Source organism: Nerophis lumbriciformis, linkage group LG05, assembly GCF_033978685.3.
Source record: "Nerophis lumbriciformis linkage group LG05, RoL_Nlum_v2.1, whole genome shotgun sequence".
In the NCBI taxonomy this organism is placed as follows: domain Eukaryota; kingdom Metazoa; phylum Chordata; class Actinopteri; order Syngnathiformes; family Syngnathidae; genus Nerophis; species Nerophis lumbriciformis.
This window is the reverse complement of record NC_084552.2, coordinates 31518008-31531700: the sequence shown is the minus strand read 5'-3', so window position 1 is coordinate 31531700 and position 13693 is coordinate 31518008. Positions and strand designations below refer to the sequence as shown.

Sequence of the window (13693 nt, the reverse complement as noted above, 5' to 3'; positions counted from 1 at the left end):
CAATTTATTCATGACAAAGCCAGGAACAAAACGAAGATTTGTATCGGGGATGTCTTTGAAAGATGGAGACGATTGAAAGCGGAAAATATTTTTTCATCAGACGCCAAACTTGCTAATTTCCTCCTTGATAGGTAAGTCAGGCATTTACGTTTTCTTATTACTTGTAGTAAATGGAAATGGACATTTCGTATTTAAACTATATTGTCCAATACAGTCTATAATCTTGTCTATCAAGGCTAGTATGTTCGTGCAAGGAATGCTTAGTGTGATGGTGCTTAGCTCCTAGTGTAATGCTTAGCATGCTAGCCCGGTCAATGACACATCGACATATAGGCCAGCGGGGAAATATATGCCCGTTAGCCTGTATGTCGATGTGTAATCGAACTGACAGGGCAAAATATATTTTCGACAAATAAAACCTACCGGTATGTGGATATGGGTAGTGTCGGTGCCTATTTCGTTCTCAATATGCTGATACACTGAGGAAATGGGTTCCAACATTAGCACGGTTGTCGTGGCAATCTGATACGTTTGAAACAGTAGTCTATAGGCATACCTTGGTAAAATGTCTCCTCTTTAGTTTTGGGGCGTACATTAGTCTGCTAAGCATTCTCTACTTATTTTCACCAGTATAATGATTGCTGGCGTTGGTTGTAGTTCGTTTTAGTCTTTGTTTTCTGATAAGACTGACAATAACTATATGATTGCCATTTGTTGTGATATTGTACGCAGGCATGACGTACTTCTTCCTGAAAATAGCCTAATTTTTGTGTAAAATGTGTTGGTTAGAGATTTGTTATTGACTAAACACTTGTCCATTTAGCTATTATAGTCCCAGCACCTCAACCCCAAGTGAGAGGCAGTGGAAGTTTGAAGTTCTTTGGAGTAACCCAGTCGATCGAGCTGGATTTGGCTGTGTATCTGGCAACCTCAGTCAGGGAGAGGGGGAGGGGCCTACAGAATTTTGACCGTGATTGCAGTACCATTTCTGGCCAGACTTTTACATATGGCTCCTTTAAATAAATCTCTGTTACTTTCTTTATATCATCCATGCACTTCAAAATGTTCCAAATAAACAGTCCCCTCAGTTGATTCTAATGTTTTATTGAATGGTATCTGCTTTAGGGGTTGTATCCCGCGCATTGAGACTGGCACATGCGCGATACGAAGGGTCCAAGTGTGTTAGTCCGACTTTTCAAAAACCGAACACGACCAGATGAAAGTGTTTCCGTGAGGTGTATGATGCTTATCTAGAGCCGAACTATTTGAGAAAAAGGACTAATTTACTTCATGGACGCGTACTGAGTGTATCCGCAGGTTAAAAAAAGAATGAAAAACACAGCATCCAGAGGCATACAAAACTAAACCCTAATGTATGAAACTTTTGATTAGATTTTTTGGTATTGTTTAACACGAGTATCCAACATTATAACAACATTTATAAGTCTCGTTAAAGTGCAATTATTATCTACTCTAGCCATGGTGCCACTCCTGTATATTATTCCATATGTGACGGTTTTACATATTTCTTAGAAATACCATGAACCTCAAATAGGCCACACAAATATTTTCTGTATTACAGCAAAAAAATTGTTTTCTATAATTTTTAATAAAAGCCTCTTCTATAGGACAGATAATTTAATAAACTAAATCAAGGGTGTCAAACTCATTTTAGATTTGGGGCCACGTGGAGAAAAATCTACTCCCAAGTGGGCCTGACTGGTAAATAACTTAAAGATAAAGACAAATTTAGATTGTTTTCTTTGTTTAAAAATAGAACAAGCACATTCTGAAATTGTTCAAATCGTAATGTTGTTGTTGTTGTTTTTTTTAATTACCTGTTGCGGTTAATACTATAAATACTTTATTTGTTGTTATTCATATTTTCTGAATAAATTATATGATAATGTTCATGAGTCAAATCATTGGTGTTAATTTTTTATCTATCAAGATAAAAAAATATATCAAAATCAGATTACAGTATGTTATTTATGTAGTTTGATCATTTTCTTCGACTGATGTACTAACATCATGTGGTTTATTTTGTACATATTAAGTTAAAGTTAAAGTGCCAATGATTGTCACTAGGGATGTCCGATAATGGCTTTTTGCCGATATCCGATATTCCGATTTTGTCCAACTCTTTAATTACCGATACCAATATCAACCAGTACCCATATCAACCGATATATACAGTCGTGGAATTAACACATTATTATGCCTAATTTGGACAACCAGATATGGTGAAGATAAGGTACTTTTAAAAAATAAAATAAAATAAAATAAGATAAATACATTAAAAACATTTTCTTGAATAAAAAAGAAAGTAAAACAATATAAAAACAGTTACATTGAAACTAGTAATTAATGAAAATGAGTAAAATTAACTGTTAAAGGTTAGTAGTATTAGTGGACCAGCAGCACGCACAATCATGTGTGCTTATGGACTGTATCCCTTGCAGACTGTATTGATATATATTGATATATAATGTAGGAACCAGAATATTAATAACAGAAAGAAACAACCCTTTTGTGTGAATGACTGTGAATGAGTGTAAATGGGGGAGGGAGGTTTTTTGGGATGGTGCACTAATTGTAAGTGTATCTTGTGTTTTTTATGTTGATTTAATAAAAAAATTAAAAAACAAACAAACAAACAAACAAACAAAACGATACCGATAATAAAAAAAATTATACCGATAATTTCCGATATTATTATATTATTATATTTGATATATTATTTTAAAATGCTCCCCACTGTTAAAATGATCTTTTAACAGTGGAAATCCTTTTTAAAAGCAAAACAATCAGTCATCCAAAAATATCAATAAATATCAACAATATTAGCATGTGGGTTTTAAGATAATGATAATGCTACACCCATATGTAGCATTATCTACAAAGATACAAATAATTGCTATTGCGACATCTAGTGGACACATTTAGAACAGCTGTTTCTTTCATTCAGAAATGTCAGGTTAATTTTTATACTTAGCGAACTCATCCCGCAGTCCGGATAAAACCTGTTCGCGGGCCTGATCTGGCCCTCGGGCCGTACGTTTGACACCACTAGCTGAAATAAATCAACAGCTAATAACTTTTGTAAGTACACAACTAAAAGTCGTGGCTAGTGTCACTTTCAAAGTGTGGAAAATAGTAAATACTGTAAAATGGAAGGAATTTGTTGTTAATTGTAATGTTTGGGAAGTGTGTTTTAGTCTTTAATTATCAACTTATCATGAATTTATCTGTATTGCAGATAATTGCAATTAACTTCCTGTAATTTGTATTACCAATTCAACATCATGTAGAGTGAAATTCAAATAATTTAAATGAATTTGAATTTAATTCCACATTGGGAATGTTGTCTATATTGCCTTTGTCACTTTGAACCTTTCTTGCAAATAAAACAATCAATTGAACACTTTTGAGCTGTAAACACTAAATTGCTGACGCCTTATGCGACACTAACAAGGTGCGTGACCTACCTGGTGGTAGAAGTGCATGGCTGGAGGCGAGGACGCGAGTAGCGTGGGTCCATCCGGCAGGAACATGAGTCCACACGCCGCGTCTGATGGTGGTCAGGAGGAGAGTGGAAGTTCTTGATCTCGTTCTGCTCTTGTGGCGCTTACTTGTCCTTCATCACGTGACTTCGGCCACGCCCCCTTTTCCTCTTTCAATACTTTCATCCAGGGCCGGCCCGTGGCATAGGCCGTATAGGCAAATGCTAAGGGCGCCGTCCATCAGGGGGCGCCATGCCAGTGCCACAAATGTTGGAGAAAAAAAAAGAAAAAAAAAAAGTTGTTACTATTATTTCTAAATACAAAAAAATAATCTCACGTTAATTAAAATGCAAAGTAAAGCCTATTTAATAGAAATATTATTTGTTACAACATTACGCCCCCCCTCCTCCCCCCGCACGGTGCGCCCCCTCCCTTCCCGTATCATGACTCTTTTTGGACGTCACCACATCAAAAAATCAACACAAGATGTCAAAACGGCCAAAACTGTCAGGTGCCCAGGGAAGAAAAAAGAGAAAAGAAGAGGAGAAACGAGAAAAGACAGAGGTAGCAGGTAGGTAACGTTAGCCTACATGAAATTATTTGTCTGTTACAGAATGTGATAGAAACCTGGCTTTTTAGCATTAAGCTAATGTTACATGACTCGGCAATTGCTAATCAATAAATAGCTAGTTCTGTTTTAACATCGGGTTAATATTGTGGAGGGGACTAAATTGTTATGGAAAATAATAATGTAACGTTAGGTAATTACAGTACTCCCACCTTACATTCCTCAGGGACATTTGTATTAGATCTTTTAAGCAGGTGTTTTTTGTTTACATTATTGCCTTCTGGTTAGCTAATGTTTGCCCTGCAGGTAATAGTCACTTTTCCACCCCTTTATATATTAGGTATAGTTGTAAGTAATAAAAAAAAGGTCAAAGACAAAGCTATTCGGGTTCTTGTGAGTATATACACTTCACTGCCGATGGGGGGGGGGGGGGGGGGGGGGGGGGGGGGGGGCGCCGCCACCTAAAATCTTGCCTAGGGCGCCAGATTGGTTAGGGCCGGGCCTGCTTTCATCCGCTTCCAATTGCACCTGGTTGTTTCATCCTGCTTCTTTTTCCTATTAATCCTATTTTCTGCAAGAAGTAACGCATCATCAATTCAGCACACTCTTCCTGTTGTGTGTGTGTGTGTGTGTGTGTGTGTGTGTGTGTGTGTGTGTGTGTGTGTGTGTGTGTGTGTGTGTGTCCTTGTATTTCTACCCTTCTTTTTTTTTTTTTGTGTGTGTGTTCTTGTATTTCTACCCTTCTTGAGACATCAACAAGGAAAAGTACTAGAGATGCGCGGTTTGCGGGCACAACCGCGGAGTCCGCGGATTATCCGCGGATCGGGCGGATGAAATTTAAAAAAATTAGATTTTATCAGCGGGTCGGGTCGGGTCGGGTCGGGCGATTGAAATGAAAAAAAATTAGATTTTAAATAGATTCAGGCGGGTGGCAGTTAAACCAATTCGGAAATATATATACATAGTTAAATGTTGTTACCCACATACGAAAAACGAGCAGGCACCTGCTGCATATGCCACAACAGAAGAAAAAAAAAAAAAGAGATGGACACTTTTACGGAGCGGAGAAGGCCCCCGACGCCTCGCCGGGGTCCGGGACCGAGGCCCCTTCCCCCGAGAGGGCCCCACCGGGAGCCGTAGCTGAGGCGATCCGCGAGAAGGGCCCGACGCACGTCCAGGGTCACCACCGCGCCGACCGCACCGACACCCCGCCTCGTCCGCCTTCGCCGCGGCCGGCGTCACGCGCAGCAGGTAAGCAGCTTACCTGCCCGCCACCCCCGTGGCCGGGAGCTCGTAACAGGGGTCACTCCACGCGCTCCGCCCGCGCAGCTTACCTGCCCGCCACCCCTGTTGCCGGGGGCGCGTAACAGGGGTCACTCCGCGCGCAGTGCGCTCACGAAAGGGGTGGGGCTCACCCTGGTTGATATAGACAGCAGCTAGGACGGTGGCCATGGAAGTTGGAACCCGCTAAGGAGTGTGTAACAACCCACCTGCCGAATCAACTAGCCCTGAAAATGGATGGCGCTGGAGCGTCGGGCCCATATACCCGGCCGTCGCCGGCAGCGAGACGCGCTTGGAGGTGCGCTCAGCGCGGCTCCCATATGATTGCGCACTGGTGTGCGTCTGGGTCGTGACAGCGTGGCACGCGAATGTCAGAGCTGCATTGGATCAGTCTCCTTTCTTTAACAGGCAAAAGCTTTATAACCTCACTAATGCCTTGCATCGTCTATATTAGATATATAACAACGGGCGGGTGCGGGCGGATGGCGGGCGGATGGCGGGCGGATGCAGTTCTGATCAAATGTTAGATCGGGTGGATTGCGGATGGTTGACGACTTTCTGATGCGGTTGCGGATGAAATAATTGCCTATCCGCGCATCTCTAAAAAGTACCTTCCATATGAGGACCGGTGAACAAGTTAGGACATAAATCATGGTCCCAATGCGGAAAACCCATCGCATCTAATAGAGAATGTCTCATTTGCACCCCTGGTGGTGAAATCTATGAAGATGAGGGTGGTCCCAAAAAGGAGGGATGTTTCAAAGTGACTGTGTGTCGGTTTTAAAAGTGCTCCCTCTCTGGTCAACATATGAAATAACAAGTGTGTGTATAAATTTTAAGTGTTACCCCTCTGGCCAACATATGTAATAACAAGTGTGTGTAAAAAATTGAAATGCCCTTTGGCCCCCCAAACAATTAAATAAATATGTATAAAGAGACATACTGTAATAACTTGAAGTAAATAATGAAGATTAAAAACCAACTACAAACAAAAAATTTAAAATAAATTAAATAAAAGCAGTCTTTTTCTCACAATGTGTCGACTTTTTTCTTATAAAATTGGCAACAATTTCTCATATTATTTCTGTTTCTGTGATATTGTAATATTTTCTTGTAAAATTATAAACCATTTTATGTAAAAATATTACTTTTTCATGCAAAATGGCGATATTTGTCATATAAAAATCTGACTTTTATCACAATATTGCAAACATTTTTGTTGTTCTTGTAAGATATTGACATGTTTTGAGTACCATGACTTTTGTCATGATTTTGACAGGTAAAATTCTGATAATTATTATAACATTGCCAAAATTTGAAAGTTCTCTTATAAATTGTGACTTTTGTCGCGTAAAATTACGACTTTTTCATAAAGTTGCCAAAATGTTAACAGTTAAAGTACCAATGATTGTCACACACACACACACTAGGTGTGGCGAAATTATTCTCTGCATTTGACCCATCACCCTTGATCACCCCCTGGGAGGTGAGGAGAGCAGTGAGCAACAGCAGTGGCCGCGCCCGGGACTCATTTGGTGATTTGACCCCCAATTCCAACCCTTGATGCTGAGTGCCAAGCAGGGAGGTAATGGGTCCCATTTTTATAGTCTTTGGTATGACTCGGCCGGGGTTTGAACTCACAACCTACTGATCTCAGGGCGGACAGTTCAGCTTATCTTGTAAAATTGTTATTGAGTAAAATTACAACTTTTATCATGTAATGTTTGAATTGCGTTGATTAAAATGATGACTTTTATTATAACACTACCAAAATTCAATTTTTTTCTTGTGAAATTGTGACCTTTTCCTTGTGAAATTCCAACTTATTTTTCACTAAAAAGCTTTTTTATATTTGCATATTTTGTATACATATATTATGGTCTCAAGAAGGTAACAAATACAATGACGTGTGTGTTTGTGTGTGTGTGTGTGTGTGTGTGTGTGGGTGTGTGTGTGTGTGTATGTGTGTGTGTGTGTGTGTGAGTGTGTGTGTGTGTGTGTGTGTGTGTGTGTGTGTGTGTGTGTGTGTGTGTGTGTGTGTGTGTGTGTGTGTGTGTGTGCGTGTGTGTGGGTGTGGGACAGACATAAGCTGTACAAGCTATACAATTTTATCAAGAGGCACTAATGACATTGTCCAACACACACACACACACACACACACACACACACACACACGCACGCACACACACACACACGCACACACACACATTCTTGTATTTGTTACCTTCTTGAGACCATAACATAATATATACAGTATATACACACTATGCAAATTGGCAATGTTGTGATAAAAGTCTGAATTTTATATAACAAATGTCATAATTTTGCATTAAAAACTAATAATTTTACATAAAAAAAAAAAAATATATAATAATATCACATTGTGAGAGAAAGACTGCTTTTATTTTATTTTTTTGGAAGTTTTTGTTTGTAATCGGTTTTTAATTTTAATTATTTACTTCAAGTTATTACAGTATGTCTCTATATACATATTTAATTTTTGAAATTAATTTTCGCCAAAGGGGGCGCATTTCAAATTCTTACACACACTTATTACATATGTTGGCCAAAGGGTGAGGACTTTTAAAAATTGAAAAATCTTTCCTTTTTCGGACCACCCTCATTTTGATAGATTTCACCACCAGGGGTGCACGTGAGATCTCCATTTTTTGGAATGCGCTTAAGGCCGATGACAAACGAGTCGCGGACCAAAGATGGCCCCTGTGCCGCACTTTGGGCAACCCAGCTGTAGAAGCTAACTGTTAATGGCCACCATAGTCTTAGTACCGTAGTGTATTTCATCCTATGGTCACATATGGGACGCGGGTTGTCTTACGTCAGCACCGGAAGTCGTAAAATCAACTGTTCACCTGGCGGGTTTTTTTGGGGGATGAATAGGGAAGTCCTTCTTTAGCTACCATCTTGTTTTATCATATATTGCTGCCTTTGCACCTGTCAATGTTTACTTTTGTATGCACATTAAGTCAACAAAAAATCCAATCTTTGGAGCAATGTTCACGGACTCTAGTATTTGGCGATGGTTTTCCATATTGGGACCATGATTTGGGTCCTAACTTGTTCACCGATCCTCATATGGAAGGCACTTTTCCTTGTTGATGTCTCAAGAAGGGTAGAAACACACACACACACACACACACACACACACGCACACACACACAGCATTAAAAATACTGCAACTGGATATTTCCTTGTTATTCTAATCTTCCTGCACTAATGCAAACACCCGCTAGGTGTCACTGCAACACAACGACAACAAAACAATTAAAGGAACACGCTGGAAAAGAATGCAGTATTTTGATTGGAGAATATTGAAGATACACAACAAACGACGCCGTGCTTTTACACAAGAAAAATAATTTATTTATGATGGAATACTTTGCGGAGAGAAGAGCCGGCCGGGGAAGCGGCGCTCGCCTGGGCACCTAAATACCCAACCACTGCATTTGGAGGATGGGGGCAGGGTGAGTCAATACATCTATGGAATAATAATTTAAATAGGTCTTTCTTCCGTAAGGAATAACAAAAATAGAATAATTATCCAATAATTATTTGTCTCTGTTGCTCTAAGCCAGCCCCAATTTGACAGTGGGGTCAGGGGCCCCATACACTCTTTGGCCTCTGGTGTGCTGTAAGATTATCTGATGCAACACCCGTGTGTCCTTTTCATGAGCGAAAGCTCACACAGGACCAACCTAAACATTACAACCCCTTCAAATGGTTCAAATTATTTGATGAATCCATTCTATTCATCCTTTGAAGGACGCCACTTATGAGCCACTCACCGAGGAGAGGAGGTGAGGATTACACGTTCTCCAACCTCCTGACTTTCCCCCTCCCTTTCTCTCCCAAAGAGGGAATCATGTGCTAAAATTCAACTTATCCCTGCTGCTCCCATTGTACAGGCGTGTCACTTCCAATGCTGCCTTGCAGGGAGGGATTATAAATTATGTCCAAGGCCATTTTTTTTCCAAATATCATCCATATTAATACATATTAGCTTCAGCCCCTTTAAAAAGGGAAGCTGCATGTTGGAACTGTCCTCTTCTTTTTTTTTGCTTACCTTAGGAATCATTATCACTGCTGAAGTTCAGCGTAGGAACTGGTGAAGAAGAGTGCAAGTAAAAAAACAAAAACAAAAAACAAGAAAATCAACAACGTAAAAGAAAACGCAGAAGAAAATCTTAGTATACAAGGCAAAACAAACACTCAATTCACTAAATAGTCTAAAAGCAAAAAAAAAAAAAAAGCACCACTTGACGAGTCATCATAAATAGTGATGTATTCTTTTTTTTTTTTTTTTTCCGTACTGAAGATGGCATGTACCTGAAGGACTATCTTAGGGGTGTCCTAATGTGGCGCTCTACAGTACATCCTCCACCCACTAGGGAGAGCTCTGACACAGTGGTGGCCCAAAAGAGTGAACTCCTTCACCCATCCCTACAAAAGCAAGTTTTCTCATTGAAATTCACCCGTCGTCTGCCAGCTGGGATGCAAAGACCCAATAGGTAGTGGAAAGAGGAGGGAGTGGTGTGGGGGTGTGGGTTAGGAGATGCTACATGAAAGTGTGGAAGTGCATGGAGGAGTTGGTGAAATGTGACGAGAACCGCTCATTCTGGAGATGACCTGGTGGCGGATGATACACGAGTCAAACACACACAAGCACATGCTAGCGAGCATGCACACTCTCACACTCCAACACACACTCAGGTCCCCTCTGGTCTTGGTTTGTGGTAGTCCTTCGCTTCCGTCACTGGAGACCCAGCAAAAAAATAAAAAATAAACCCTGTTTGATCCCCTGAGCCTGCTTCATGCTCTCCATGCAGAAACTCCGCAGGCGTGATGACGATTTGTGCGCAGTCACACGCTTGTGCAGACAGTTCTGTTCTTTGTGTGTGTGTGTGTGTGTGTGTGTGTGTGTGTGTGTGTGTGTGTGTGTGTGGTCCGTCACACAGGCAGTGTCTGCAAATGTTCTCTGAACGATCCTTGATCATGTGTATGTCCTAAAAAAAAAACACTTACGTGGGAAAAACTATATGTAACATTATTCCGGGGTGCACCTGGAGGGAATGAATCATGTAAACGGCCTCTGGACAACAAACATTTAAGAAAAGTGCTTTATGATTGAGTGGAATCTGGAACGATTTTGTCTTTTGCATGCTAGGAAGCAAAGCCTGCACTTCAATGTACTTCTTGGTTATGAAGAAGTCTTACAGTACATGGACTCCGGACTGATGCCGTGGTGCAGGTCAACACTCACCGTCAGGAGAAAAGATATCCAATGCTTATGTTCCTGGTATCCACACGTCCATCTTTCCCTCCCCGCTAAGTGCGTTGCTCACAACTTACTCCGCTATGTCAGGAAATAAAACGGCTCCAACCACACGAGGGACCATTTTGTCCAAAAGGTGTGCTGCTCCGATGGGATTGGACAGTGCAAATGGTCAGCCAGTGGTTGGAGCGAAGCGGCTGCTTGCGAGCTGATCCAGATGTGGATAACGCTCCTTGGTTTACTGGTCGTTTGGTTTGCCTTGACCGCCGGACTCCATCTCTGCCCCCTCGCCAGCGCCGCCCGAGAACTCGGTGACCCGCCGCGCCAGAGGGTTTGTGCTTTTGAGGAGTTCGGCGGCAGACACCCTGGCCCCGCCGCTGGAAGACTTGCTGCCCTTCTTCTGAAGCAGGGCCATGAAGTTGTCGTTGCGCGAGCTGGACCTTAGGCTGCTGCCCATGGTGAGGTTCCGCAGCTCCGGGCTCTGCTTGACCGGGGACATGAGGTTCTGGCGGCTTCCAAAGGAGTCTGAAGGCTCCTTGCGACCCAGGACCTTTCGCTTAGACCTGATGGAGAAGGCAAAGCTTCAGTACACTCAAGAACACATCAACATGATTAAGACATTTAAAGTTAAAGTACCAATGATTGTCACACACTAGGTGTGGTGAAATTTTCCTCTGCATTTGACCCATCACCCTTGATCACCCCCTGGGAGGTGAAAGGAGCAGTGAGCAGCAGCAGTGGCTGCGCCCGGGAATAATTTTGGTGATTTAACCCCCAATTCCAACCTTTGATGCTGAGTGTCAAGCAGGGAGGTAATGAGTCACATTTTTATAGTCTTTGGTATGACTCGGCTGGGATTTGAACTCAGAACCTACCACAAGGCCACTGAGCAGGGGTGTCAAACGTACAGCAGTTTTTCTCCAGCCCGCATGATGAGTTTACCAAGTATAAAAATTAGCTTTTTTTTTTTTTAACCTAAGAAACTGCTGTTCTAAATGTGTCCACTGGATGTCACAATAGCCAATCTGTTTTGGCAAGCAAACGGTTTATACCGGGGCCAAGCAAGAGGCACACATTAACGGGCATACTTGCCAACCCTACCGGATTTTCCGGGAGACTCCCGAAATTCAGCGCCTCTCCCGAAAACCTCCCGGGACAAATTTTCTCCCGAAAATCTCCCGAAATTCAGGCCGAGCTGAAGGCCACGCCCCCTCCAGCTCCATGCAGACCTGACCTGTTTTCACGTCCGCTTTCCCACGATATAACGAGCGTGCCTGCCCAATGACGTTATAACTGTAGAATGATCGAGGGCGGGTTCTTTCTTATGTGGGTTTATTGTTAGGCAGTTTCATTAACGTCCTCCCAGCGCGGCAACAACACACAACAACAGCAGTCACGTTTTTGTCTACCGTAAAGCAGTTCGTCTGCAGTAAACAGCAATGTTGTGACACTCTTAAACAGGACAATACTGCCATCTACTGTACATGCATATGTGACAATAACCTATACGGCTTTTAGAGAGTGCAGTGCATAACTGCGCACACAACAAGGAGACGAAGCAGAAGAACGAGGAAGATACAGCCATGGCGACGCCGACGACGAGTAAGATGAAGAAATACGCTTGTAAGTTCCAAGCCGCAGCTGCGATTGGACCTGGATAGCCTCCGGGAAGAAGTAGTGAACTACCAAGTGCTTGGCAGTGAAGATCTTCCTCAGGAAGCAAAGATTGACCGGTTTTGGGCCATGCTAGGGAGAGATGGAAGATTCCAGACTCTAATGCATTTGATGAAAGCACTTTTGTGACACAGCAATGCATCATCAGAGAGGGTGTTAAGCATGGTTGGAAAAATAGTGACAGAGAATAGAACAAGGATGGACAATTCAACCCTTAACTCAACAATGAGTAGATGTGTGTATATGTGTAAATAAATGAACACTGAAATTCAAGTATTTATTTTATATATATATATATATATATATATATATATATATATATATATATATATATATATATACAGGTAAAAGCCAGTAAATTAGAATATTTTGAAAAACTTGATTTATTTCAGTAATTGCATTCAAAAGGTGTAACTTGTACATTATATTTATTCATTGCACACAGACTGATGCATTCAAATGTTTATTTCATTTAATTTTGATGATTTGAAGTGGCAACAAATGAAAATCCAAAATTCCGTGTGTCACAAAATTAGAATATTACTTAAGGCTAATACAAAAAAGGGATTTTTAGAAATGTTGGCCAACTGAAAAGTATGAAAATGAAAAATATGAGCATGTACAATACTCAATACTTGGTTGGAGCTCCTTTTGCCTCAATTACTGCGTTAATGCGGCGTGGCATGGAGTCGATGAGTTTCTGGCACTGCTCAGGTGTTATGAGAGCCCAGGTTGCTCTGATAGTGGCCTTCAACTCTTCTGCGTTTTTGGGTCTGGCATTCTGCATCTTCCTTTTCACAATACCCCACAGATTTTCTATGGGGCTAAGGTCAGGGGAGTTGGCGGGCCAATTTAGAACAGAAATACCATGGTCCGTAAACCAGGCACGGGGAGATTTTGCGCTGTGTGCAGGCGCCAAGTCCTGTTGGAACTTGAAATCTCCATCTCCATAGAGCAGGTCAGCAGCAGGAAGCATGAAGTGCTCTAAAACTTGCTGGTAGACGGCTGCGTTGACCCTGGATCTCAGGAAACAGAGTGGACCGACACCAGCAGATGACATGGCACCCCAAACCATCACCCAACCATGCAAATTTTGCATTTCCTTTGGAAATCGAGGTCCCAGAGTCTGGAGGAAGACAGGAGAGGCACAGGATCCACGTTGCCTGAAGTCTAGTGTAAAGTTTCCACCATCAGTGATGGTTTGGGGTGCCATGTCATCTGCTGGTGTCGGTCCACTCTGTTTCCTGAGATCCAGGGTCAACGCAGCCGTCTACCAGCAAGTTTTAGAGCACTTCATGCTTCCTGCTGCTGACCTGCTCTATGGAGATGGAGATTTCAAGTTCCAACAGGACTTGGCGCCTGCACACAGCGCAAAAT

At 41.8% G+C, this 13693-nt stretch overlaps 2 protein-coding genes across 6 annotated transcripts in view; both read right to left on the bottom strand.

Moving 5' to 3' along the window:
* The window catches only part of arhgap36 (Rho GTPase activating protein 36), a 66401-nt gene extending 62472 nt beyond the window's left edge, over positions 1-3929 (bottom strand). For 2 of the 3 annotated variants that reach the window (XM_061960875.2, XM_061960877.2), the window contains exon 1: positions 3489-3929. In XM_061960875.2, coding sequence (XP_061816859.1) covers positions 3489-3554 — 66 coding nt within the window. In that variant the 5' untranslated portion in view covers positions 3555-3929. The remainder of the gene's footprint in view (positions 1-3488) is intronic. The other variant, XM_061960876.2, reaches the window with a different exon arrangement.
* A 4778-nt stretch (positions 3930-8707) lies between these two features.
* Positions 8708-13693, bottom strand: part of nhsl2 (NHS-like 2) — a 105705-nt gene continuing 100719 nt past the window's right edge. For all 3 annotated transcript variants that reach the window (XM_061960886.2, XM_061960887.1, XM_061960888.1), the window contains exon 10: positions 8708-11205. In XM_061960886.2, coding sequence (XP_061816870.1) covers positions 10881-11205 — 325 coding nt within the window. In that variant the 3' untranslated portion in view covers positions 8708-10880. The remainder of the gene's footprint in view (positions 11206-13693) is intronic.